The 24,636-nt window shown below is 36.8% G+C and overlaps 2 protein-coding genes across 2 annotated transcripts; both read right to left on the bottom strand.

Moving 5' to 3' along the window:
* Positions 1-347: 347 nt before the first annotated feature.
* LOC113706926 (probable monogalactosyldiacylglycerol synthase, chloroplastic) lies at positions 348-10,131 on the bottom strand. The gene is made up of 8 exons (XM_027229000.2): positions 9,156-10,131; positions 8,839-9,011; positions 7,813-7,974; positions 7,600-7,741; positions 3,407-3,631; positions 3,007-3,069; positions 2,804-2,878; positions 348-653 (listed from the first exon to the last, which is right to left on the bottom strand). The coding sequence occupies exons 1-8, from the start codon at positions 9,666-9,668 to the stop codon at positions 426-428; spliced, it is 1,581 nt and encodes a 526-aa protein (XP_027084801.1). The 5' UTR covers positions 9,669-10,131; the 3' UTR covers positions 348-425.
* An 8,228-nt stretch (positions 10,132-18,359) lies between these two features.
* Positions 18,360-22,910, bottom strand: LOC113705943 (uncharacterized). Its single transcript, XM_027227844.1, has 5 exons — positions 22,790-22,910; positions 22,236-22,316; positions 22,082-22,153; positions 20,925-21,836; positions 18,360-20,833 (listed from the first exon to the last, which is right to left on the bottom strand). Exons 1-5 carry the CDS (start codon positions 22,908-22,910, stop codon positions 18,360-18,362), a joined length of 3,660 nt encoding a protein of 1,219 aa, XP_027083645.1.
* Positions 22,911-24,636: the final 1,726 nt, after the last annotated feature.

The following is a 24,636-nucleotide window of genomic DNA, read 5'->3' as shown; positions in this document are numbered from 1 at the left end:
CCAAGCTCATCGCATGACAGGATTCATTCATGGCAGTGCCTTGATACTTGCTGGAAAATTGGACATCCATTTCTTGATCTGTCATCTAACCGGAAAAGGTGTGGGAAAAGGCAATTGCGGAAACCGAACCATGATCAAGGAAAAGACCAATGGACACAGAGCCGATATCTATGTCAGCTTGCATTTGCTTCTTCTAAAACAGACACATAACAACAGGCAACCTTGGAAAATAATCATCTCTAGGAACAAGTCTTGTAGTCGTATTCCTTTCTATCCTTGCCCTTTTCTAATCAGCATAAATACTCACACAGCAAAAGAAATGGGATTCTCTAGAGGAAGACAACGCATTGTTTATTGTGTAAAAACAGCACTTTTTTTTTTCTTTTTTGGTAAAATGAATCAAAACTTAAATTTAGTCAGTAGGTTTAACAGTATTGCGGTACAAAAATTCTGTGTCTGACGAGCTCATGTAGATCATGGACAATCTTAAATACAGCATCTGGCTTTGCCAGTCTCAGTGCATTCTGTGACATGGCTTTTAGCTCATCTTGCTTTGGACCAAACCATTGAGAAACTATTCTAGCTATGTCTTTTGGAGATTTTGAATACTTCCCGCATCCATTTTCAACAACATATGGCACATTTCCAGCTTCCTGCAATCACAGACATGGGGACAGCGTTAATTTTGGGGTCATGGGCTTATATGTAAATCTCCAATACTTTCATCAATTAGCCACCGAAAATATTGTGAAATAGGTATAAAACATATTACAAGATCATTGCATAGTCTTGCTACCCTTTGAGTGTAGAAGCTAGATATTTCTTTTGCTAGAATAACCAATACCATCCACCATTTTCATTCTAATTCAGTGTGTATAGACGTCAAGGAAGAGAGGAATGGTTTAAAAAAAAAACAGAGAGAGAGAGACTCAAGTCCCACACGTCAACAACTATAACATGCTTGTGCTTGAAAAGTCATTTGTCATTTGAGGAATCAGGTCACACGGTTCATATCAAGCAAAGCAAAATTCAAGGTTCGCGTAATCTGTCTAAGAGAATATCAAAGTGGTCCTATGATATTATCACACTGTAAATATGGCCACAGGCATAGCCATCTAATTTATACTTGACTATCTAACAGTTTATAAATGTCCAAACACAGGTGGTTTCTTGACCATATCCAGCATCTATTAGACCTTACATGCGTTTGCAAGTTTCTCAGTTTATACAAAGATGTATGTGGTTACATGTTCACAATCAACACGTTCTGGTGAAGCAGGAAAATATCAACTTTCATCTAAACTCCAAATGGATTTTATCATTCTTTGTGAAGCTTCATTAATGATAGTGATGCAGCACCAAGAAGTGTGTTGGGATTAGCTTTGATTTCAGAACTTCAGAGGTCGATCCTTTAAGAATCAAGATAAGCGTTCAGGACACCTAGCTCTAAGAAGCTGAGAATAAGAATTTCAGAACTGAAGTGTGACCACTGACCAGCCAGCAGTCAAGGAGAGTGAAAGAAGTGAGATTGAAGTTGACTGATTGTGGTGAAGTCACCAATGATTCAGCGAATCATCCATGTCACGCTAAACAACTTAGCAAATCTTTAAAGTGGTGTCATAATTTTCAGTCTGCTTTCACTACTTCTGCATTGCCAATTGCATTTAGACTCTTGTTTCTTTATTATTTTCTTTTCATATTCTGGGAAGCACTAAAATGGAATTGCAAAACTGACACAGAGACCCGGCAAACACCTTAGGCTAGCCATCAGCATCTTACACTGTTGATGTCAATGACGATCTGAGATTAACGTTCTAAAAGAAATAGAGAAGGAAATGGGGATTAAAAGGGAACACAGAAAAAAAGAGATGAGACGTTAAACTGAAGGGTTTTCTGTGCCACCTTCCCTCCAGTAGCGAAGGTAGACCATATTTTGCAAAATCAAATTAGAACCTTTAGAGGTATGGCAAAACCTAATGAACATAGGGCCAGCATGAAAAGATCATAGAAGGGGAACGTAAGCTTACCAACAGAGGTATTAATAAAAAAATAAAAATAAAAAAGGTGTATGCATAACGTGTACAATTTGAGCAACAAAGAAACAGAGACTATAAGAGAAACAAAGAGTGAGGGCAGGTGAGAGGGTGATTACCAGCTTTCACTGTTCTATAAATCCATATTGCCACTCAAACAATATGTTTGTCTGAATAACTAACTCAGGCAAACCAATTAATCTCGACCAAATTACCATAAAAGATGGGCATGCAACAAGAGGCAATGATTTCTAAAACACACAATGCCTTTAATTACCATAAGAAGGGCAAGGATTTCTGAAAAACCTAATGCTTTTATGTAACATCAAGAGGCTAAAAATAACAGGAAGCGATCTGAGCTATCTGCTCCTCCTCAAACATCTAATGCAACAAAGGGAAGAAAAAACCACATCATATCATCTACTTATGTTGGTTTGCTCATATATCGGCATCTTTTACCCAGATCTCTTCCACAGTCTTGCATTATACGAGAACGAAATGGGATCTTTCAGCATTTCTAAAAGATAAAAAAAAATAATTTACATAAAAAAAATATATAAAAAATTACTCCAGGTTGTTATTTTACCAGTAAATTATCTAGAAATAATTCCCATTAGAGAATTTTGTCTCCAACTTCTTGGTAGAAAGAGACAATCAAACATGTTGAGAGGACAAAAGAAGATGAACTGATTACAATAAGACAGCAGTCATAATCAACAGCGAAAACTCTCCCTAAAACAAGAAAAAGTGAGAGGAGTTCAACACATTACCTGCCCAGCAATGTAGTCATTGAGAATTATAGGAAGGCCTCGAATCATAGATTCTGCAATAGTTCCTGGGCCAGCCTATAGAAGAACAAAGGAATAAGTTGGATAATTGGAAATTTCCCATTAGTCCTTTTTTTTTCAGGGCAATTTACCATCAGTCTTTATCTGAGCAGAAAAGGTTTGGAATAAGTTAATGGGAGATTTACCTTGGTAATGATGCAATCACAAGCGCCCATGCATTCCTCCATTTTTGTGACAAAACCCTTAACCTAAAAAGAAGCATCTCATGTAAGTCATATCTACTTGTGCAAGAAGATACAAAAACTGCACTCTTAGACACAAACACACATTCTTCTGACAAAAATATCAAGTAGTGCCAAATTCCAACGGTAAAAGTGAAAAAAAAGTGTATAGTCAAAAAATTGTTTTCATAGTTTTACAACACGTCACAAATTAGCAAAGTAGGGAAGTGGCAGAAAACAGCAAAACTCAATAAAAGGCTTGACATTGTACAGAATATTCTGCTTCTATTCAGGCCCACACATTTCTTTAGAGAAAAAGGAAATCATGCTGAGGCTATTGCCAAATTTCCAAGGAATTGCATACTTGGAACGGAATCTTCCAATCATTGGCGAGCAATCTGCTGGCAAGCTTTTTATTGCGACCACATATTACAAGGACCTGACCTATGGGCTCCCCAGTCCTTTCATCATATAATGCATCACCAAGAGCTCGTGCAGTAGTCTCAATAGGACCCATTCCTTCCCCACCACCCATCAGCAATACAGCAGGAAGGTATTCGTCCATCCCCAACTCCCTCCTCAACTCAACCTAGAAATTTAACACAAAGTAAAGTAGTTAACATGGACAACTAAAGCCAGGGCTCTGATGAAACAAATGGATTCATGACCCAGAAGGAATTCCACATACGCATGCACAGAAAACTAATATGGTTTTATTTATAATATTGTTGGGTAACACCTAGGTATTGGCTCTGTAATTCTACATATTTTACTACAATGACATTCTTTCTTTCTTTCTTTTTTTAACTACGTAGTACAATCATTTTCAATAACCTGGATTTTCATTTGCTTCAATAATTCATTTCCAGGTATTCTGCTTGAGTTTTCTGTATTCTTTTTTCAAGCAAGGTATCTCATCAGCTAAAAGTTGAATTTGTTGACCAATTTAATAAGTTTTCCAGCTTTTATTTTTGCCTCAAACTTTGCATCCCTTTCCTTTGAGTCTTCTATGACCAACATGATAGTCGAGAAAGAGAATAATTTAGATCAAGGTTCTCCATGTAGATCATGATTTTGCTAGTTGGTCCTACATCCCAATCTTTACAAGCATAAAGAAGAATGAAAACTTAAGCTAGACATGGTCATAAACATAGTCTAGGGACCAACAACATAGATCACGCTTGTTAGCACTGCTCGGGGGCCCACAACATATAAAAGGAGGAATAAGCAGAGAAAAACAAAACTCCCTTACAATGCTCAAGCTAGATACACAAAGATACCTTCTGTTCTTTGAAACTACATTGAGACTCCCATAAACCAGAGTAAGAAATATAGCTAAAATGATATAATGTAGCCTATGTATTTAGACAAGTCAGAAATGGAGAAAGCCAGCAGAAATTGAGTCACACTTGTTCAGTTACAAGTGACTTAAAAGACATACAAATTACTGAAATGCAAAAAACCCCTAAATCATACGGAAAAAGACAATGCATGCTCAACATACTATCCTAATTTTAAGGAGAATATCACTGAATAATACTTTCTGCTGGAGTTTTCAAGAAAAAATGGGATATCAGGGACTTCAGGCATGGTCTTTGACATGAGCAAACAATCTCATTTGATCTATATGTCTAATCATGAATGCGATCTTATCAAGACCAATGCTATGAGCTTCCAGAGTACTGATTATTAAAAAGTGTCTTGCTGGCTAGATTAGTACTAACCAAACATAACCACATTCTACACTTTCCGATATGTGTAGCAATGGCCGTTTGGCCTACCTGGATCAAAATTTTTAACCAACACATTAATATATCATGTAATAATGCTGGTAGACCACCATCTCAAGTCAAAAGTCCACGTACAGCAAAGATAAGGAGCTGTTAAGTTACAATGCTCTAATTGATTACTTGTTGCAAGATCATGACAATTCAGCACAGCATAATGTTAGCTCCATGAAAGTGGTGCTTTATTCATAATTATAAGGATTTACTAACTGAATGTCCACAAAGTATTCACAACTTCTTGAGAAATCAAGAAGCAAAGGACCAAAATATGAAACTATAAAAACTATTTGAAATCAAAGAGCAAAGCCAAGCAGCTTTTTGATCAGAAATTCAAAAAACTATATCCAAGGTTAAAAAGAGAAGAAAAACTCTCACGCACAATTTGATGAATCAGAGCCAAGATATAGATGCATCAGACATCCTTAGTCCTCTATTAATAAATAATAATATGATTTAACTGTTCAAAGCAATAGAACCATTTATGTGGTGGAATAAATTTGGGCCCAAAGTTTGAACATCTCAAACAAGAATGCACTTTGAACATTGTTAGGAACTCTTTATTGGGGATGTAGACAGCTAAGTCCAACTTAAAGCTGGGAGGTACAAGCATAAGTTGGCTGTCTTAAAGTCATATATGAGCACACGGACTAAGAAAGGTTATAGCTCCAAATTCTGCTTAAGACACAAGCCCTGCATATGACACTCTTGACAAAGCTACAGAACTTTTTAAACATGTTCATAGCCTGATGCGTTTCCAATTCATTCCCTTCTATAGAAACTTTGGCTTGGCTAGTTATGGGGCATCCAAAACTAAAGCAATCGGTACTTCTGGCTCCCATAGTCAATTTCTTTTGGCTGTGAAACCAAAGCTCACTGAAGCACAAAGTCTTGAAGCATTTGATAAAGCAAAGTAGCAGTTATTGCACCACAAAGTAGCACTAGAAGGTCTTTTCTGCTGCCAAACTTGGCTCTGAAGCCACTTTTGCAAATTACAAGCATCTCAGGTACATCTTTTTAATGGCCAACTACAGCCAACATGGCAGTTAATTCCACTCACTCCCCCCCCCCCCCAAAAAAAATCTTTGCCTCAGGCTATTATTCAATCAGGATCATCAAGAATTTAAACTTGGACCATTTTTTAAACTCAAATTACACTTAATTCTCCTGCTGTTGACTCTGCAAATCTATAGAGCTACTGATGACGGTGTGCAGGATCATATATCTACATTAAAAATTTCATATCTTCTTATGGAATGCTTAGTGGTGATTCTACATCCTGCAGGTATACCTGCAATATAAAACCAGCAATAAGATGTAGTCTTGCAGGTAAACTTTAATTTGAAGTGACCTCAAAAGGATGGTACTACCACAACCACCTCTTGCTAAAAATCCTAAAATTTCAGCTCCGCAAAGTTGATCCATCAAACTTTTAACATATCATTATTTCTCAAAGACTCCAAGTCGTCTCAAAACACTGAGGATGCGTTTGATAAAACTGAAGTCTGAAAACTAAAATCTGAAACCTAAAGTCTGAAGTCATTAAGTTATTGAATTGTTAAATATTAAATTTGATATATTTGAGTGTATATCACATTAAGTGATAAGTGAATAGCTTATCACTTATCTTTGAGAACAAGTTTTGCTTAGGAAATTCAGTGCCACTTAAGTGATTTAAATGTTTAATTTTTGATTGTCGAATGCATCTAAACATGTTAAGATCTGAATTTATTAACTTTAAGTACTGAATTGGGTTATCAAACAAGGCCTGAAGATCATTTGCTCCTTCCTGCATCTATCAACATTAAACAGTGCTGAGTGGGCTCCGATATCAATCTGGTGAAGCCGCTAAACTTCAGTAGTGCAACTTTTATAGCAAAAAAAATGGTCTGATTACTTGCTGAGGGTAGGTTTACTGAAAGGCTAGGGAACAGCTATGCTGTTACCAAGGATGCAAAAGGAAAGAAGAATTAAATCACCTATGACTAGAATATTTGGAAACATGTCCAGGGAAAAATTGAGCAGAGAGGAAAGACACATTTGGCTAATAGGCAGCATAGTAAAAGTATAATGTTGTACCACACACCCTCCATCCATTAATTCCATTCTAAATCAATTTTAATGCATCAGACCACAGATCCTACAAGACTTGGACGAGGAAAAAAACATAATTTCAAACTCCTGATGCATATAACCCAACCTACCTAATGTACTAAATCAGCCCTGCGACAACAGTTGGGTCAAAAGTTCCCAACCTAACTTACCAAAATATATACTGCAACAATATTACCCAAACATGGGTTTAAAAGGGTACTAAAATTACCTAGCTACTAAGGTAGGTTAAAAAAAGGTAATCAAAACACTTGAATGTAATTTGAGAGTTTCCAACAATATGCCCTCCTTATGCAGTTCATAGTTTCAACCACATCACCCCAACAAAACAAAAAAGAAAAATATGCCATCTCTAAAAAGTCATCACTTTTTTTTGGGCACTGCTTACAACATTTATGCAAACTTACAACATTCATGTTCAAAAAATGCATATATCTTCTTAATGGAACACTTGAACCATTAAAGGAGGAACATGTTACCATCTAATTTGCACTTTTCATAATTTTGGGCATCACTTCTTGCTTCTTAGATGATTGAAAAAAATATATAACACCAGGTGCAGCGCCATACGGCATATATATGGGATTTAAAAGGAAATCAATTGTAACAGCTCAAAAAAATTGAAAAAGTCGATTCCTATTTCCCAGGAAAATCTACCGACCTTAGGACGAACAGGCTTGACAAAGGAAGGTCGGACTGGAAGGCCATAAACCTTGATTTGGGAGGGCTTCAATCCAGCTTTTACTGCTCGTTTTGCCACCTCGTCAGATGGACAGTAGCATCTTGTTACAAGCTTGTGAAACCTAGTCATTAAAGACAAATCATCAAACCTGTAGGAAAATAGGACAGTTTGCAAAATGCCTACAATTCTTACCATGTGGGATGACACGTGCACAAATCTGTCACCACAGTGGTAAATACAATCTTCTCCAGAAGACCCTTTGCTCTCAATATACGGAGTGGGACATGCTGCATCAAGGGATGTACACTAATAATAATATCTGGTTGGTACTTCATTAAACCTTTAGCAACCTCCCTGAAACAGTGAAACAGGAGCAGCATGAGACACTATATCATTTACCTTTAAAGCACCAATTTGAAAAAAATTGAGCACGAACCGAAAAGCCAGAAAAGAAGAGAGAAACATCTTTCCTCTACTTCTCTTTTCTGTTTTATCGTATTGATTAGCAGAAATCTCGATACATAAGTGATTGCTGTGAAATTCATCCATCAGGATCAGACAATCAAGCAAAGAAGATCTATAAGTTCCAAGTGTGGCTTCATTATAACCACACCACCCTCAGAGGGTCCTAAGGTTCTGCCACCACATAGGTCCGATGGGATCTAAGTAGACAAAAAATGGTGCGGGGGACCTTAGCTACCTTCTCATTTATTAGCCAAAAAAAAGGTGAGTACTAAGAAGTAAGAACTAATTTGTTTCATGCTGTGGAGGTGCAGCGCTGCAACACTAAGATGCAAAACAATTCTAGCAGCATAGCAAGCACTTACTATCCAATCTCAGCTTACAAAAGCCCAGAGACAGCAAAATAAAGGTTCCAAAGGTACAAAACCTCATTCAATCAAGTAGCCTACAAGATATAACCTAGTATATAGGTCCAAGTATCAGTCCAAACATAAGGTGCTTAAGTAGCAACATGACAGTTTATTCATTCCGTCAATTCATAGGCGAGGAAAACCTGTTACATCATAACAAGTATGGCACAGAAAATTAGATGTTTCATAAACATTAAAAAAGCAAGTACAGGTATGCATATGCTTTCTTTCCATGTTATTATCAACAAACTCCTAGGTCCTTATAGCAACTGAAACAAACACTTTCACATTGGATACAGAAATGCAACAATGGGAGAAAATAACTACAGCAAGGAATAAGTCTCACCGAGCTATAAAAGTTGATGTTGCAGCAAAGTTGGATTGATGAACCACACGTGGGGCAGAAGCATAATATGTCATTTTCCACAAAGGTCCATGTTTCACCAAGAAGTTATAACTCCTTGGCAGTTGGTTGAAAGGCCAAGGCGTATGATCAGTCCATAAATCAGTAATATACACCTGCAACACACACTCTTTAAAACATACCACAATCAACACGTAAACACACCCATCCAACAAGTAATCCCTTTTCAGAATCAATTTACAGCAATTGATCATCAATAATAAAAGAAATATATCCATCATTAACTTCAGAAAGCTAACCTGATAATCATCCCCAAATTCTTCATTAAAGGCAGCCTTAATAGCCTCAGCAGACGCCCTGTGACCACCACCGGTGTCGCTCATCAAAATTAGTACTTTTTTAGGATTTTCTGATTCAACACCATTAACAGGCACTCCCTCACTCACACAAACTCCATTGTCATCCTCCCTAAAGCCATTGCTTTCCCCATAATTAGACCCTAATGAGGCAAACCCAAGTGGGATTTTCTCACAATTAAACTTAATGAACCTATTAAACTGATTCAAAACTCTCCTAATCCTAAAGGCAGCACCTTTAGTACTCAAACTCAATGAAGCAACAGTATTTGGCTTCTTTTGAGAAAATGAACTAACTAAGCCATCAAAATGCAAACTGTTGGACAATAATGAGGAGTAGCCGTCATAATTGAAATTCCCATTGAACTTAACAGAATTATCAAGTAAACAAGAACCCAATTGGGATGCAGAGTTCCACAAATTAATGGGTTCTTGAGAAACAGATGAAGGCTGCATAGCTTCTTTTGCTATTCTGAAATCTCAATCAATCCATAAGGGTCTTTAGTCATGTGAAAAAAAAAATTGTGGGTTTTTCTTCATATAGCAAAAAGTTTGGTTCTTTCAGTAGAAAACAAGAGAAGAGGAAGAAGACAGGGACAAGTAGTAGGGAAAAACAAAAGGCAGTGAAGTACAACAAGTGCTTGAGATTATGGCTGAGAGAAGGAGAGACTTCTGGGGACAGTATGAAAGCAAGACAGAAAGAGAAGGGAATTGGGAGCCACAGAGAGTGGATTTAGTGGGAGGAGTTTGGTATTTGGAGGGATTCGAATCTATGAAAATTCTCATTGTAATATTCGGAGACTGGCATGTGATAAACGCCCGCGATTTCCCTTCTAAACAAAAACACTACTCTCTTTGGCTCGCTAGGGTGGTCGGTAACGCTAGGGTGGTCGGTAATAACTTAGAATTGTTGGTCTTCTGATCATTATAAATGGTATAGAAAATCGTTAGCAAATTGGATAATAACTCGTAGCATACTCATTGAAAGGAAAATCATTCTGGAATGCGTTTTGTATGCGTTTGACTAATAAGTGATCCGCCTTTAGGCGGTGGCAATCACCAATCCATTAAAATTTGACGGTTCTTTGCCTCCCACTAATTTGCCGCGTTAAAGTGACTCTATTTAAAAAATTCAGGCAGATGCGTAGTCTACCCGTTTAGTTTGGTGGCGATTTAATTCCCTCTGAGTTATTCTTGGACTTCTTGAGTTCCTCTCCCTCCCGCTAATGTAAAATAATTTCGTATCGACAAAAAAAAAAAAGAATAGTTTTATCACTTTTTTTTTGTAACAAATTTTGTTTAGAAAATTCAGTGTTAAACAAGGATTAGTCTCTCACTTTTATAATGATGATATGTTACATCTTTCATAGAAAATAGAATTTACCAATTCAATTCCAAAATTACTTTTTGAAGTTATGTATGAAATCGTCACATGACCTACACGTGATGAATTTTAATAAATTTAAAATGTTGAATCAAGAATTTTGACCTGTCCACAAATATTGAGAATTTTGACCTGAGTTTTGTTTTATTTTTTGCAAGTGAGTTTTGTTTTATTGAGTTTGATCGATTAACAGACACTCAAATTTTTAGCACATGCTTAGACTAACGCCCACCCAATATCCAATTCAACCGGTTGAACCGTAGTCTAATTATTAGGTCTTATCTTTTAGTGTAGCAAAGTGAATCACTAGAAAGTATACAAATTCGATTATATAATGCATTAGTTGTACAAAATAATTAACAACACTTACGTGGTGCATAAAAACCAAAAAAAATGATTTTATTTTTATTTTTTGGCAAATTCCAATACAATGAGTAATCAAAAGCATTAAAAAATAAAGGAGTAATGTTCCCTTCTTATAACCTAAAATAAGCTGAAAATGTTCCCTTATTGTAATCTAAAATATCCCGAATTAAGATTATCTAATTAATTAAGCTTCTTTTATTATGTGCCCTTAGGACATAGGATAACAGGTGTAGTTGTGTGAAAATTTTTAAATTTTGTCGACAAAAGTTTCCTCAATTTAGAGGGTGGATAATATCATAATAGTATTTTAATTTTATTCCCTCTATTTTGTGTACTTATCTTGTATCCTAAGAGCATAGAATAGAAAAGGTTATTTAATTACCATGAGAGAACCCTTTTTTGGCAAATCCACTTTAACTGGAATAATGTATTGTTGAATTCACTTCCTGGAAATTTTGTCGAACCAATCCTTGAATAAGCTGTAGAACGCTTCGAATGTGTGGAAGATTACAGCTGAGTGGCCATTTTGAATGAGCATTAGAAACCGGCAAAGTAACCAAACCTTGAGAATCCAATTCAATGTCCAAGCAAAGAAAAAATTTTTTTTTTGTCACAACGATAACATTTCTATAACCTACTCTATTCTATTTTGGAAAGAAGAGGAACCTAACCAATGAAAAACACCATCAGAAAAATTCACTAAAAGTGACAAATCACAAATAGTGGACAACCAAAACTTAAAGTCTTGATAGTGACTAACAGATCAAATGACTGTTAGCTCTAAGCAAAAAACTTTGACATATATAAAGTTAGCTTATAAAAATTTTAAAAAATGTTTTTTTTTTCAAATTAGGTGCCAGTAAAGCACTATATAAATTTTTTTTTTAAAAAAGTGAGCCTAAAGATGACAACAAAGAGGATTTTGGGAGGGGGGGGAGGACTTTAACCATACCCCTTGCCCGCCTTGTAACTTGTAAAGCCTCTCTCGGTCTCATGCCCCATTTCCCCATCCATGCCTGCCCACTCGCCAGCCCTATGGTGGCTGCTCAAATTTTAATATTTTAATTTATTTTGTTTTTCTATACATAAATAAAAGCTATAACAATTTTATTAATCATTCTTTTGAATTTGTAGCTAAATAGTCAATAGGAAATCAAGTCTAAAAATTGGGGAGAAAGGAATGGGTTGGATGATACAGAATGAGGGAGTGCAAGTGAGAGATTTCGGGTTCGAAACCTTCCACTTACATTAAAAAAATAATTAAAAAAATCTAAAAACCTACTGAATTTGCTACCTCATATTTGATACCGTGTAGAATCTAAACCAATAACTGATACTTTTTTTTTCCTTGTAAACAACATGCGATTCATGAAATTAAAAAGAAAGGAGTAAAGTAAATTAACATAACAAATTTATCCTTTTACCACACACATATATAAGTATTACTAGGGGGGAGTGCCCGCGCATCGCGCGGGTGTTTGGTGCCTGTGGGGAAAGAGGTTGGTTTGTGGAGTAAACAATAGTACATTGCAAGAAGATATAGCCATCAAATAATGAGAAGCAGTTACCATTGCAAACCACATATAGTCGATAAAGAAATCCATAAAGTAGGAGAATGAGAACAGTAGTAATAGTCCATGAAGGGAAGATTGGAGTTCAGAAAGAGAGCAAATGCTGTAGTTCTGGCTCTATGGAGTCCCTTATTTAGTTATAGTAGTAGTAGTATACGAGTTTAGATAGTTTAATAGGGCAGCCTTAAGTTCTCAGTTGCGTTGCTTCTTGGTGGTTCCGTCCTCTTGTTGTGCAGGTGATGCATCACTGGTTCCTTCGCTGGACTTTGTGGAAGATGAGTTGTCCAAATTGGCTAGGCCAGCTCTTTCCTCGTCTCCATTTCTGTCATTGTGACATCTATTGCAGTTCCTTGAGAGATGCGGCCTGTTTTTTTTGCTACTTCAACTAAGCTTGTTGCACTACCAGAGTTCCAGGATGCTGATGTGGTTGCATAGTTGGTAGTGTACTTTGATATGACAGCAAGCTCTTCAGGAGTTGAGTTCCTGATATGAGCAATGATAGCAATGTATTTGGCTGCAGCAGCTGAATTGTACGTATTTTGAGTCCTCTTTACCAAACAGACTAGGTTGTTTTGTTTGATAAAATCCTCAATGGTGGTATAGTCCAGCTTGTTCTGTAATGGATTATGAAAATGTAAAGATAAGCGAATAATGGATTAATTTAGTGAGTTTGAGTTGTGTTTAAGGGGCCATTTGTCTTTGTACCTGTATCTTTTGCTTTTGGATTTCAGCGATAGTGAAAGGTAGCAGTTGCTCAGCATCATTGCCGTTGAGATCAAGGGTGATTGAGCTGGTGTGATCTATAAGTTGTACCATCAGTCTGCACCTGTTTACATAAGGGGGAAAAAGATATGAAGGATCCAGTTAAACTACTGTAATATGGAACATGAGGACATATTGTGCACAATTTCTCCAGTATAAGTGCGGTAACTTCAGATCCACATTATAAATGAGTACTATGAATAACAAAATGGGTCCCTCAAAAGCAGCGGATTAATAGAATGTAGGCTTAACAAACTCTTTCTCTGTAAGTCTGCATAACTTAGAAAACTCTCAATCCATTTCAGTGAAGCTAAAATAAGGCCACTAATCAAGATTGGATGATAAGAGCAAAAAAATGAAACTTATTACAGAACTCATCCATCATTGTTGTAATTCATTTGGGCTATTTTTGCTATTCGTTTGCTGGTGATTTTAAATGATGAAGTTGGAAGAAGGTAACTGTGCAGAAGAGTATATATACCTTGGGCTGACACGAATGCGCTTGTGGCATGACGAGCAGTCAAATTCCAAGTTCGGCTGTGCTCTAAGGTACTTGTAGCAGATAGGGCATGCATTGTACCACATTTTCTGGCTTCGGTCAAGCAGGTTTGGTATTCCCCTTATCCAGTATGGTCGCTTCTGTTCAATTGGTGTACAATTGTTTAGATGGTTTTTAAATTGCATGAGTATTGCAGATTATATGGTTACCGTATTTGTAGTTGTCAAGCTTTTGATAGTGACAACTCTATCATCGACTGGAGCTGGGAGGAGGTTTAAGCGATCTGCATATGTTCGTTTTGCAATGAATTTCTGGAATGCTTCTTGATTTTTGCTTGACCTGCAAGTGGCAAAATGTATTAGGTAATGGAGGTATGATGTAAAGTTTGATCTTTAAGAATAGGTCATTTATTAGTTTATGCTGGATGTTAGAGGTTGACATTACCAAGTACGAAGCGCATTTGCTTGAGTAGTTGGAGGATTGATCAAGATACAAGTTGCAAACTTGGTTGATAGGTTCAAAGCTATGTGTCACAGAGAATAGTTTTATTTCATTAATATTTGGGGTGAATATGGGGTTAACATATTCAACAGTATGTAATAGTGAGAATCAGAAGCATTACTGTAGTCAAATGCATAGACTTACTATGATAGGAGGTTGCTTTAATTCTTAGAGCAGCAATGATTGGTTGTGTGTGGATCATGTCAGTTATTTGTTGGCCCTCATCAAATTCATGCTCACCCCAAAGCGTCAAGACAAGAGGTTGGGAGCTACATATACAAGTTAGCCATGTTTATTTAAAATCAAATGTTATTTTGTTTAATTGGATGGATGTAATATGTACCTTTCATCGACTATGATTATTTCTCTGGTAGGTGTTGGTCCCCTCATGGCCCTTGGGTTAACATGTATAGCAACTCCAAGTAGATCTGTGTAGTAGAGATAGGTTGTCTATTCGGATGAATGTATTATAAAATAATATAAGAGGGGGCAAATGTTACCTATTTCTTCATCTGTGTCAATGTGCTCGTAGATTCTGCCATACGGTTTGAAGTTGAAGACATCTGGTAGCATCGGAGGCTCCGGTTCATGAACTTGCTGCACAACGGTTGAATTGTCAATAACCCAGCAGTATTCATTGGTATAAGTACTATATCTGGGCTGGACTGTCTCAAGTTTTGCATTGGAGATATAGTATCGACAGAATGGCTGGAAATGTCTCTTGAAAAAATGGATGTCACCACCGTATATCATTGCTTGTGCTTTTCTTCCCTGAAATAGAAAAGTTTTCATTTGTGAATGGTTATGGTGTAGTGGAACATATCAGTTCAAAGTCTATGTACAAGGCTAAATTACTTAGCTGATCATTTGCAACAATTAGAAATCCAAGAATGGAATAGCGGACAAATAGGGGACGTGCAGAAAAGAGTAGAATGTCAAAGGTTAGTTATTTTTAAGAACCTCTGTAGAAAGTACAATGGCTGGCATTGCGTCACATGTCGTTTACAGGAGACAAAGTATTTAGGAGTACCAACAGCCTAAGGACTGATTAAAGAAGGAATGATACCAACAGCCTAAGGACCACGCTGTCAACTCAAATAAACAAGAAATGGAGCATGAATGGTTTGGTATCCAAGAATTAAGAATCAGACACGACCCAAAAATCCTATTAAAGAGCAAAGGCAGATACTATATATAGCAGAACCTATCAAACAAGTGAAACAGTTATTTCCAGAAAGTAGATATCCACTAAAAGCATAAACCAGGAGAAGAGTAACACGAATTGAGCGCAAAGTAGGTCAAATGGCAGAAAGGCCAACTGAATGAGAAACAGCTGCAGCTGCAGCAGCCGGCAGAGAAGCAAAAAGACAGAGAGTAAAAGGCAGATAGGCAGAGAGGAGAATAAGAGAAGAGAAATGGAGGACCTGCTGAATATGATCAGTAGTCGAGATAGTACACATATATCCACAGTAGGCCCAGTAGTGATGGATCAAACCAAAACACACGTACACACATAACACAAATTTCAATGCAGCATGAGCCAACCAAATGCTTTTCACTGCACTAGCACTTTCTCCTAGGCACACAAAGAAACTATAATTCATTTCATTTCATGGCTGGCCTTAATCTGGTTTAATGCAAAGTCTTTTATTAACTACTACTAACTACGACTGAGAGTTGGATAACGGCAGAGGCAAGAAAAGGTTGCCCACTACAGAATTGAGTGTGAGGTTGGCCAGCCTTACCCAATCGTACACCAGCCTTTTTTGATACTTTAGGGGAATTTATAGCCTTTGGTAATGTCTATGTATTTAAGTACATTTATGGCCTTGTACTAAATGACTAATAACCTATTGCAATCAATGGATTCCATCACTGTCAATAGACATTAGGAAAAAATTTCCTACTTCAAGAGTTTTACTTTTTTTTAAACCAAAGTAGGGAAAAATTGGTGCTACGATAGTTGGCTATATAGTTTTCCCTATGCGTTCTCCTAAGTCCATAATGCCCTTATCCTGATTCCCCCCCACCGCTTCCCTACTGTGTCTGTATCTTCTCTTGTCCCATATGGTAGTTACAAGCCTACAACTTCCTATGGGCATTTCCAGACCCTTTTTTTGTACTACCAAAAAGTAGCGTTGAATATCAAAACTGTTTCCAGTTACATGAGAAAGTGGTAGTATATATGAAGCATAACATAAAGGTATAACAACAAATTGCGGGAACTGAGATTGTGATCCCTTTTCCTTTTTTTAGCCTTTAACTCGGTGCTTTATTTATTTCAGTTACGTATTCTTCTGATCCAGCAGACAAAATCTTACACATCAATTAATGGTGGAAGCAGAATTTAATGATAAGGAATGTACAACAGCAAAATCATAGTAGGAGGTTAGATCTGGGGATGGTCACAAACTATATGTTCATTGGGACAAAATCAAAGGGGGGAAAACAAACTATATGTTCATTGGGACAAAATCATAGTAGGAGGTTAGATCTGGGGATGGTCACAAAAGGGATAATTTTGGCAGCTATTACCCAGAATAAATTGAAGCTGCACCCTTTCATGAAGTCTTGAAGTTAATATTTCAGGAACACAAATTATGATGACATTTCAGGAAGTCTTGAAGTTAAGCACCTGACTTAGCATTTTTAATTAAAACACATTTGAGTATGGAAAAGGGAAAATGAATAATCAGAAAGGTCATAGTAGGAGCTACATAAACTGAAGAACTTGAGCATGGAGTTTTTGGGTTTTTTGCTACTGTTTGTGTACGATAAGGCTGAACAAATTCTAGAGTGAGATCCATTATACAGCAAATCAAAATTAGTTTTATGATTGTAAGCTAAAATCTTGGGTTATTGGTATCTAGAAATGATATTGGTATCTAGAAATGAAATTGTGAACAAGACAGAGTAACATAAAAGTAAATAATTTTAGATGCCTAACTATTACCTCAGCATCAACAAAGACCAGTTTCTGATATGTAGTTCCTTTCCTTGAAGTTTGAGGTTTTTGCTTCTCCAGGACTTGGCCAATTGTAGTCCAATCACTTAACTCTGGGCTGATCTCATAGAACCGAACCAAGTTGCTGTCCATTTTTCTCTGCAGTATTGCTGCAAATAGCTAGGAAAATAACTATGTTAGTATAATATTGGGGCATGATGTATATACAGCAGGTGCATTTAAACAATATGTTTAATAAGACTATGCATTAGCTAAGTGCAAAACTTCTTGGTAGACTATATTTGCAGTCAAACTGTCCAAGGCAATATCATGTATAGGAGGACGTATAAGGATCTTGACAGAATTGCTATTTTTAGCTCTTGAAATGGCAACATAAAGCTGGCCATGTGAAAATACAGGCTCACGAAGATAAATACCAACAAAGTCTAAAGTTTGTCCCTGAGCTTTGTTGATAGTCATTGCAAAACAAAGCCTTACAGGAAATTGTATCCTTTCAAAAGAGATTGGACAATTTGGGTCATCTTCAACTCTAAAGCAAATCCTATGGAGAAAGACTTGTTTTCCATTGAATTCACCTGAGCTTATAATAGCATCTATTACATTAGATTTTAATGATCTACATACAAGTCTAGTGCCATTACATAGACCCTCAGGTGGATCAATGTTCCGAAGCAACATAATTGGTGTATTTTGCTTTAGAGTTAATCGATGTGGAGGTAAACCATTAGCGTGAGGCTGTTTATGAAATCTTCTAGAATTGCTTGTTGAGAAGGATTTAAGCATGTGTCACGGCAGATATAATCAAAAGAATCTCCTGGGAAGTTTTGGATCAAGGTATCATTGATCTCATCTACGAAATCATTTTTTGTAGTGAGGATAGCTCTATTGATTCCCGAATAATTGCTGCCAGCAAAAATTGAAAAATCTGGATACACTGTGTTGATTAGAGTAGTTAAAGATTCTTCTTCAGTGGTATATCTGATAAGCAATTTTACAGGAATCTCAACATTTTCATCATATATAACTGGTTCAATTCCATTGCCAATACGAAGAAGATATTCTGTAAAATTGGGGTCTGATTTTGCTCTCATATTTTCTTTCAATTATATCTTTTGAGTTCGGGCCAGATATAAGATGTTATTAAACTGGACTGAACAAAATCATATTTTGACCCTCTAACAATAACTGGTAATACTTGTCTGAAATCTCCTCCAAAAACAATGACCTTTGATCCAAAAATCTCAGAGCTGTCCATTAGATCCCTGAATAATTTATCAACTCCCTCAATTCCAGCTTTATGTGTCATCGGTGCTTCATCCCAAATTATTAATTTTGCTCGTTGTAGTAACTTTGCTAATGAACTTTGTTTACTCACTTTGCACATCTTATTTGGGTTCATGTCTAGCGGAATTTTGAAACGAGAATGTGCAGTTCGACCTCCTGGAAGTATAGCTGCTGCAACTCCACATGAAGCAGTGGCTAATGCTATGTATCCTTTTGACCTCACTTCTGCTAATAATGCTCTATATAGAAATGTTTTCCCTATTCCCCCAGGGCCATCAACGAAAAAGCAACCCTTACTTTTCACAAAGATAGCTTCAATGATCAAATTAAATGCTGCTTTCTGCTCCTTATTTAATAATGATATTGCAGATATATCATTTTCTGTGACTTTTATGCTCATTTCACTCATTGTATCTCGTGTACTTTTTCCAGCCTGATCAAATTTCAGCACTCTATGAACTAAAGAATATGTATTGATGTTCTTTCCTATTGACTCTAAAAATTTGTTGATTTCATGAAGGACCTTGTGCTCCTTTTCCTCAGCAGATAGATAGGGTAATCTAGCAAAATCCTCTGACATGGAGCCTTTAAACTTCAACCATAATGATCTAGCATCAGCAGGAGGAAAATAGACTAATAATGTAGCAAATAACCTCCTAAAACTGTAAGGCATGTGAAACAAGGCTGCCTCTTCTAGACATTGCCCTTGAGGATTGTTTGACTCAAATAAACCCCTCATGATTGCAGCCTCTCTAAATGTGTTCACACAAACTCCATTGAATGATTTCAGGTCAGCAAATGACTTAGGCCCTTTTACATTTAGCAACAGTAGCCTTAAGAAATATCGCTCTCCCTCTGTTGGGTTTGCAGTCACTATTCTCCCAATGCAGTCTGTTTGTTTTCTAACCTCCCACAACTTTTTCCCAGGGTACCATACAAAGTATTCAGGGAATTCTTTGTAGGTGCATTTCAGCGTCTTTGCTGTTTCATCAGTAGCATTCATTCTAAAAAACTCAGTCAACATACTCTTTTTTGCATGCTTGTTTTTTATCAAATCTCGGAGATCAGCATCATCTTTAAAAGTTAATGATTGATAATTTTCTAAGTGGAGTTGAAGATGGATGACTGCAGGATGTATATCAAACAAGGGAAACCTATAAATTCGCCAAATTGCCTCTATCGAGAAAACCCACCTTACTGCCTGGTATTCTTTGATTTCATCTATTTCAAAAGATTTAGCTTCAGAATTGACAAAGAAATGAATTTTGTCATGACCCTTGTCTATGTATTTGTATGTATATTTCACCACTTTTATTGTTGAGCAGATTTCTACATTAATGTGGCAATTAAATTTTGCTAGAAAATATGCATTGTATGGAACAACCCATCTATTGTCCAACTCATGACCTCGTACAAAGACTTTTCTTTTATTATGTCGTCGTCTATAAGTTGGATAAGAGTTTTCCCCATGCAATGTCTTCTCTGCCCAATCTTTAGGATATTTGTTCTTACATTTTTTGGTGGTAGTTCCTTGCATACAAACATTTTCAGGCTTTTTGTCACCACATGGGCCATGTATCATATGTTTCCGGACCATTTTAAATAAATGTTTCTGTTCCACCGGATCAGGTAATTCAGCAGATACAATTTGATCATATGACTCCGTTGAGTAAAGTTTTGAAGCAGGGTGTAAAATGATAAGGAAATGAGCATGGGGTAATCCACGTTTTTGGAATTCTACAACATAGGTATAAGCTGCAACTTTTCCAAAAATTTCTTTTTTAAAGAGCTCCTCTTTCAGTAATTCAAGTTTTGCATGGAACACTCTAGCACATAAATCAACTTTATTTTGTGATTCATCTGTTGGCAGCATATTTTTTTTTATTTCTGGCCATGAAGGATTACAAGTCATTATCAAAAAGAGGTCAGGCTTTCCATACTTTTGTACCAAACTCATGGCGTCAACATAACGCCTTTTCATATCTCGAGGTCCTCCTATAAATGAAGCAGGCAAGATCACTCGTTGGCCAACATTCGAACCCTTAGCCTCCCCTTCAACAACAGAGTCCATTACTCCTTGGAGCTGTTCAGTTCTTATTAATTTCTGTCTCTTCCTATGGAAGTCGAGTCTTTGTGTTTCTATTTTCACGTACATGTCGACTACATACTGTTGGAATGCTCGAACAGTGTTCAAAATACCAGGTGTATTTTGTTTTCTCATCTGAAACCTATATGCATAATATTCCCTCATCGACCCATATTCTTTTGAGTCTTCAAATTGGCTGAAAGCTGATGCATAAAATGACAAAAGTTACCTTTAGTTACTTGCCTGAAACGTAGGGGTAATAGATAAAATTTTAATCTTGGTTGTTTTACTGACCTTGTTCCTCAGGTTGTATCACTTCATCGGCAAATCTGAAATTGTGTAAAGTTGCATTATCTGTGTAATGTTTAGTACATCTCTTTCGTTTTTTTGGGTTCCCAGTCCCCGATCTCTTAATTCCTGGTTGCCACCCTGTCTCACCTAGGGGAAATAATAGAGGGTACTGCAAAGGATCGTAACAACCATAGTAGTATTGAACTCTACGGCTTTCTCCACCATTAGTGTACACTTGAATATGCCTTGAATATGTTTGCTCCGCACCTTCACCCTCTACCCAAAGCGCTGCTATTTGAGATACAGCTGGCTTGTTAAACACCCTTTGATCACTATCACAATGGGTTTTGAGAACTATTTGGTGGGATTCTAAATTAGGGACATGATGCAGACTACGGAAGAAGCGAGCATATGGGTTATTTTTCATCACTTCTATGAGCTTTAAGACCATGGCCTCGCTGAGTTTTGCAGAAAATGCCATTCGGTTCGCAAGCTCATGTTCAGTGTCATGGAAATATAGTTGTAAGAACATCCCCGATCCTCCATGAGGTATAAGTTGATTAATGTAGTGATAAGTCCGTCCCTGTATCTTGAATGTATATATCCCATTTGTCCTCTTACATAATGACTTGTTATAGTGAACCCCAAATGACGTAAAGGCAAACATGTTGTTATAGGTTCGTACATATGTCCTAAAACACAAAGCTTCTTCAGTTTGCCCCGTAAACAATTCAATCAATATGTCTGGAAGCTTATTTTCTTTCAACACTACCTCTCCATCTGAGCAGCAAAAATTAGCAGTCTCTGAAAAGAATTTTTTCGCCCCGCAATACTTACAGTCATCTACTTCAGGTAAAGTATCAACTTCTAAGATAACGGAGGATAACAATTCAGTTCCTTTAGTCACAGAGCTACCTACATTTGATAAAATTTGATTTTGGCACGTATATTCAGCGAATTTAGAAACACTTTTCTTAAATGTTTATTCGCCTTGTTTATGCCGTCCAGACCGCCTTTTTTTGTAGTTTCTTTGTTCATTGCAGAAGCTGGCACTAATCAATAATTTTGATATAGTTAGAAACAACTCATTCTTATTAATGTTTAGTTTTCTGGGGATATGTATAAAATGCAGGGTATTTTCTATATCTGAAAATTTTAACCTGTCATCTGGTTCAATATCTTCCTCTGAGTGGAGGATTTCTGAGTGTTCACAGCTAATGAAGATGAAGATCCTAAATCAACAATTGCAAGTGATTACTGTTTTAGAATGTAATCTATCATGGAATAGGTGATTACTTTCTATTAGAGTGTTACCTTCGGCTATAGTCACGCTTGGTAAATCATTGATAGCATCTGTCAACAGGGCAGTACAGCTACTGCATATCACTGGTTGATCTATAAGTGTCAATTTTGAATATGATTAACATAGGATATGTGAAATATAAGTTGGAATTAGACTAAAGCTTTTAAGTTATTAACTGTGGATCAACCTGAGTTTTTTTGTGTGTCTCCATGTCGGCTAGGGGCCTGACAGCAAACATTTGGGGCTGCGCCTATATATGTATGTATAACACATCAGCCTTGGATTCTAATAATACATTTAGGTTTCGTTTAGTGCTGGAATTGATCCAAATTACAATCTGCAAACCTAGGCAGTTGTTCGGAGTCTCAGTTTCATGGGATGTTTGTTTGCAGCTTGTTTCACAAGGGTCGTGCGCATCTAAAAAATGATGTATTAAAATTTGTCGGCCTGGTCAAACGTATCTTAGGGATTACCTCTTCTTATTTAAAGTCATCTACCTGTATAACAAAGGCTACTGTTCTGTTGGCCTCCATCGTTCACTTCTAAAGGTTGCTGTAATAACAACCTGCTAGCTTCATCCTCACAGGCCTGTTGTTTTCTTCTCTTATAAGCATCTCAGCGTTTTTCTCCCTCTCGCTCTTTTTCTTCTTCAGGCAACGATGCATATTTAGCCCTTGCTCTCTCATTTCGCCGTCGCTTTTGCTCTTCCAACTTGTTATCTTTACTTAGTATAGTCATTTTAGACCGCAATAATTATACATCCTAAAGGTTTTCCGGGGGGTGAAACGTCTTTTATAATAAAGGTATTAATAATAACAGCGAAAATGTCCAACATCATATATTATTTAGGAATTCACTATCCTAAATAACAATCAAGGCACAACATCCCATAGATAAATCAGATTTCTAAATGTTCAAGCATAACAATCAACAGATATGTATCAAGTGCAGTAGTAAATCACATATGTAGCCAAGACATCTAATCTGGCCTATGCCTTTTCATTCCTTTCACAGCCTTTACATTTACTTGGTCTCTTCAGAAATAATTAAGTACATATTGTCCAGACCAAAGGGTGAGTAGGAAAGTGGACGTTGGGATAGGCTGGGTCCTTCAGAGTCAGATTCAGTGGGAGTTCTGAGCGGCTGGGAGTAACGGCTGTGGTGGATTTTCTTATGCAATTGTTTAAATCTGGCAAAAAGGATATATTCGTGACGCTTAGAATATACTACTCGGTGGCAGTTCAGTTGGTGTTTACTTTAGCATCTTATGAACAATGTCAACAATACTAATGTTGTCAGTTTACTATTTTCAGCAGCAAACTTAAATTTTCATGGCCATTTCCTCATCATCTATAGAGACCATTGATGGAGGAAATAGCACATTATCACCACTTAGGGATGGTCTAGCGCGACATCAAGCCTGGTAATGTACTATTTAATAACTGGAATGAGCTTAAGCTTGCTGATTTTGGCTCAGCAGTATTCATTGCTGATGGACAACTAATATCTGGAGTAGTGGGGGCGCATTATTATGTGGCCCCTGAGGTAGTAGCTGGTGGACATTATGATGAAAAGGGTGATGTGTGGAGTGCTGGTGTGATCTTGTACATAATGCTGGCTGGATTTTCATCATTCTCTGGTGATTCAGCCCCAGAGATTTTCGAGGCGTTCTCAGGGCAAATGTGAGGTTTCCTACGAGGGTGTTCAAGTTATTACTGAATCTAGTTCATATCTAAGAATAAAAAAACCACGCTCTGTAGGATTTGAACCTACGACATCGGGTTTTGGAGACCCACGTTCTACCGAACTGAATTAATTGGAAAATCCAGAATAATATCCTCTGCCGTCTTCTTGGTTTTTCCGTAAGGATTAATTGGTTTCTATACAACACAAAAAAGCATCAGATTTCTACTGTACATATTTTTTATTTCACCTCCAGTTATGATCTGGTCAATGGAACAGCTTGTAGTATCTTTTGATATGTATGTATCTATATGGATGTATGTAATAATTATAATTCTGAGGCATACGTAAAGCTTTTTTTCCCCCTTTTTAGCCCTATATTTTGCATAGTTAACCAGTTTTTCTTGCCTCTCAATAATTCTCACCGTAATAGCTATTTAAACTGTTATTTAGTTTGTTACCAAGTTTAACAATGAATTATCCAATTTTGAACTCTCAATATTATTGCTAATTACCCTTGAAATTAAGAGGGCACGATAGCTTTCCATTGATTAGTTTTCCTTCTGAATATAGTAAGCTAATTAATAAACAACGAGCATTGAAACAGGGTTGGACCAATATAATTTGTAATGATCTTTTCGATTTAAAGGGGATTCTAAGTAATACAATAGGAAAAAGGAGAAAGGGAAGTGTATGATAGTTGAATTTGGAACTTTTAGTTACATTGCA

Source organism: Coffea arabica, chromosome 8c, assembly GCF_036785885.1.
Source record: "Coffea arabica cultivar ET-39 chromosome 8c, Coffea Arabica ET-39 HiFi, whole genome shotgun sequence".
Taxonomy (NCBI): domain Eukaryota; kingdom Viridiplantae; phylum Streptophyta; class Magnoliopsida; order Gentianales; family Rubiaceae; genus Coffea; species Coffea arabica.
This window is presented reverse-complemented; position numbering and strand designations above follow the sequence as displayed.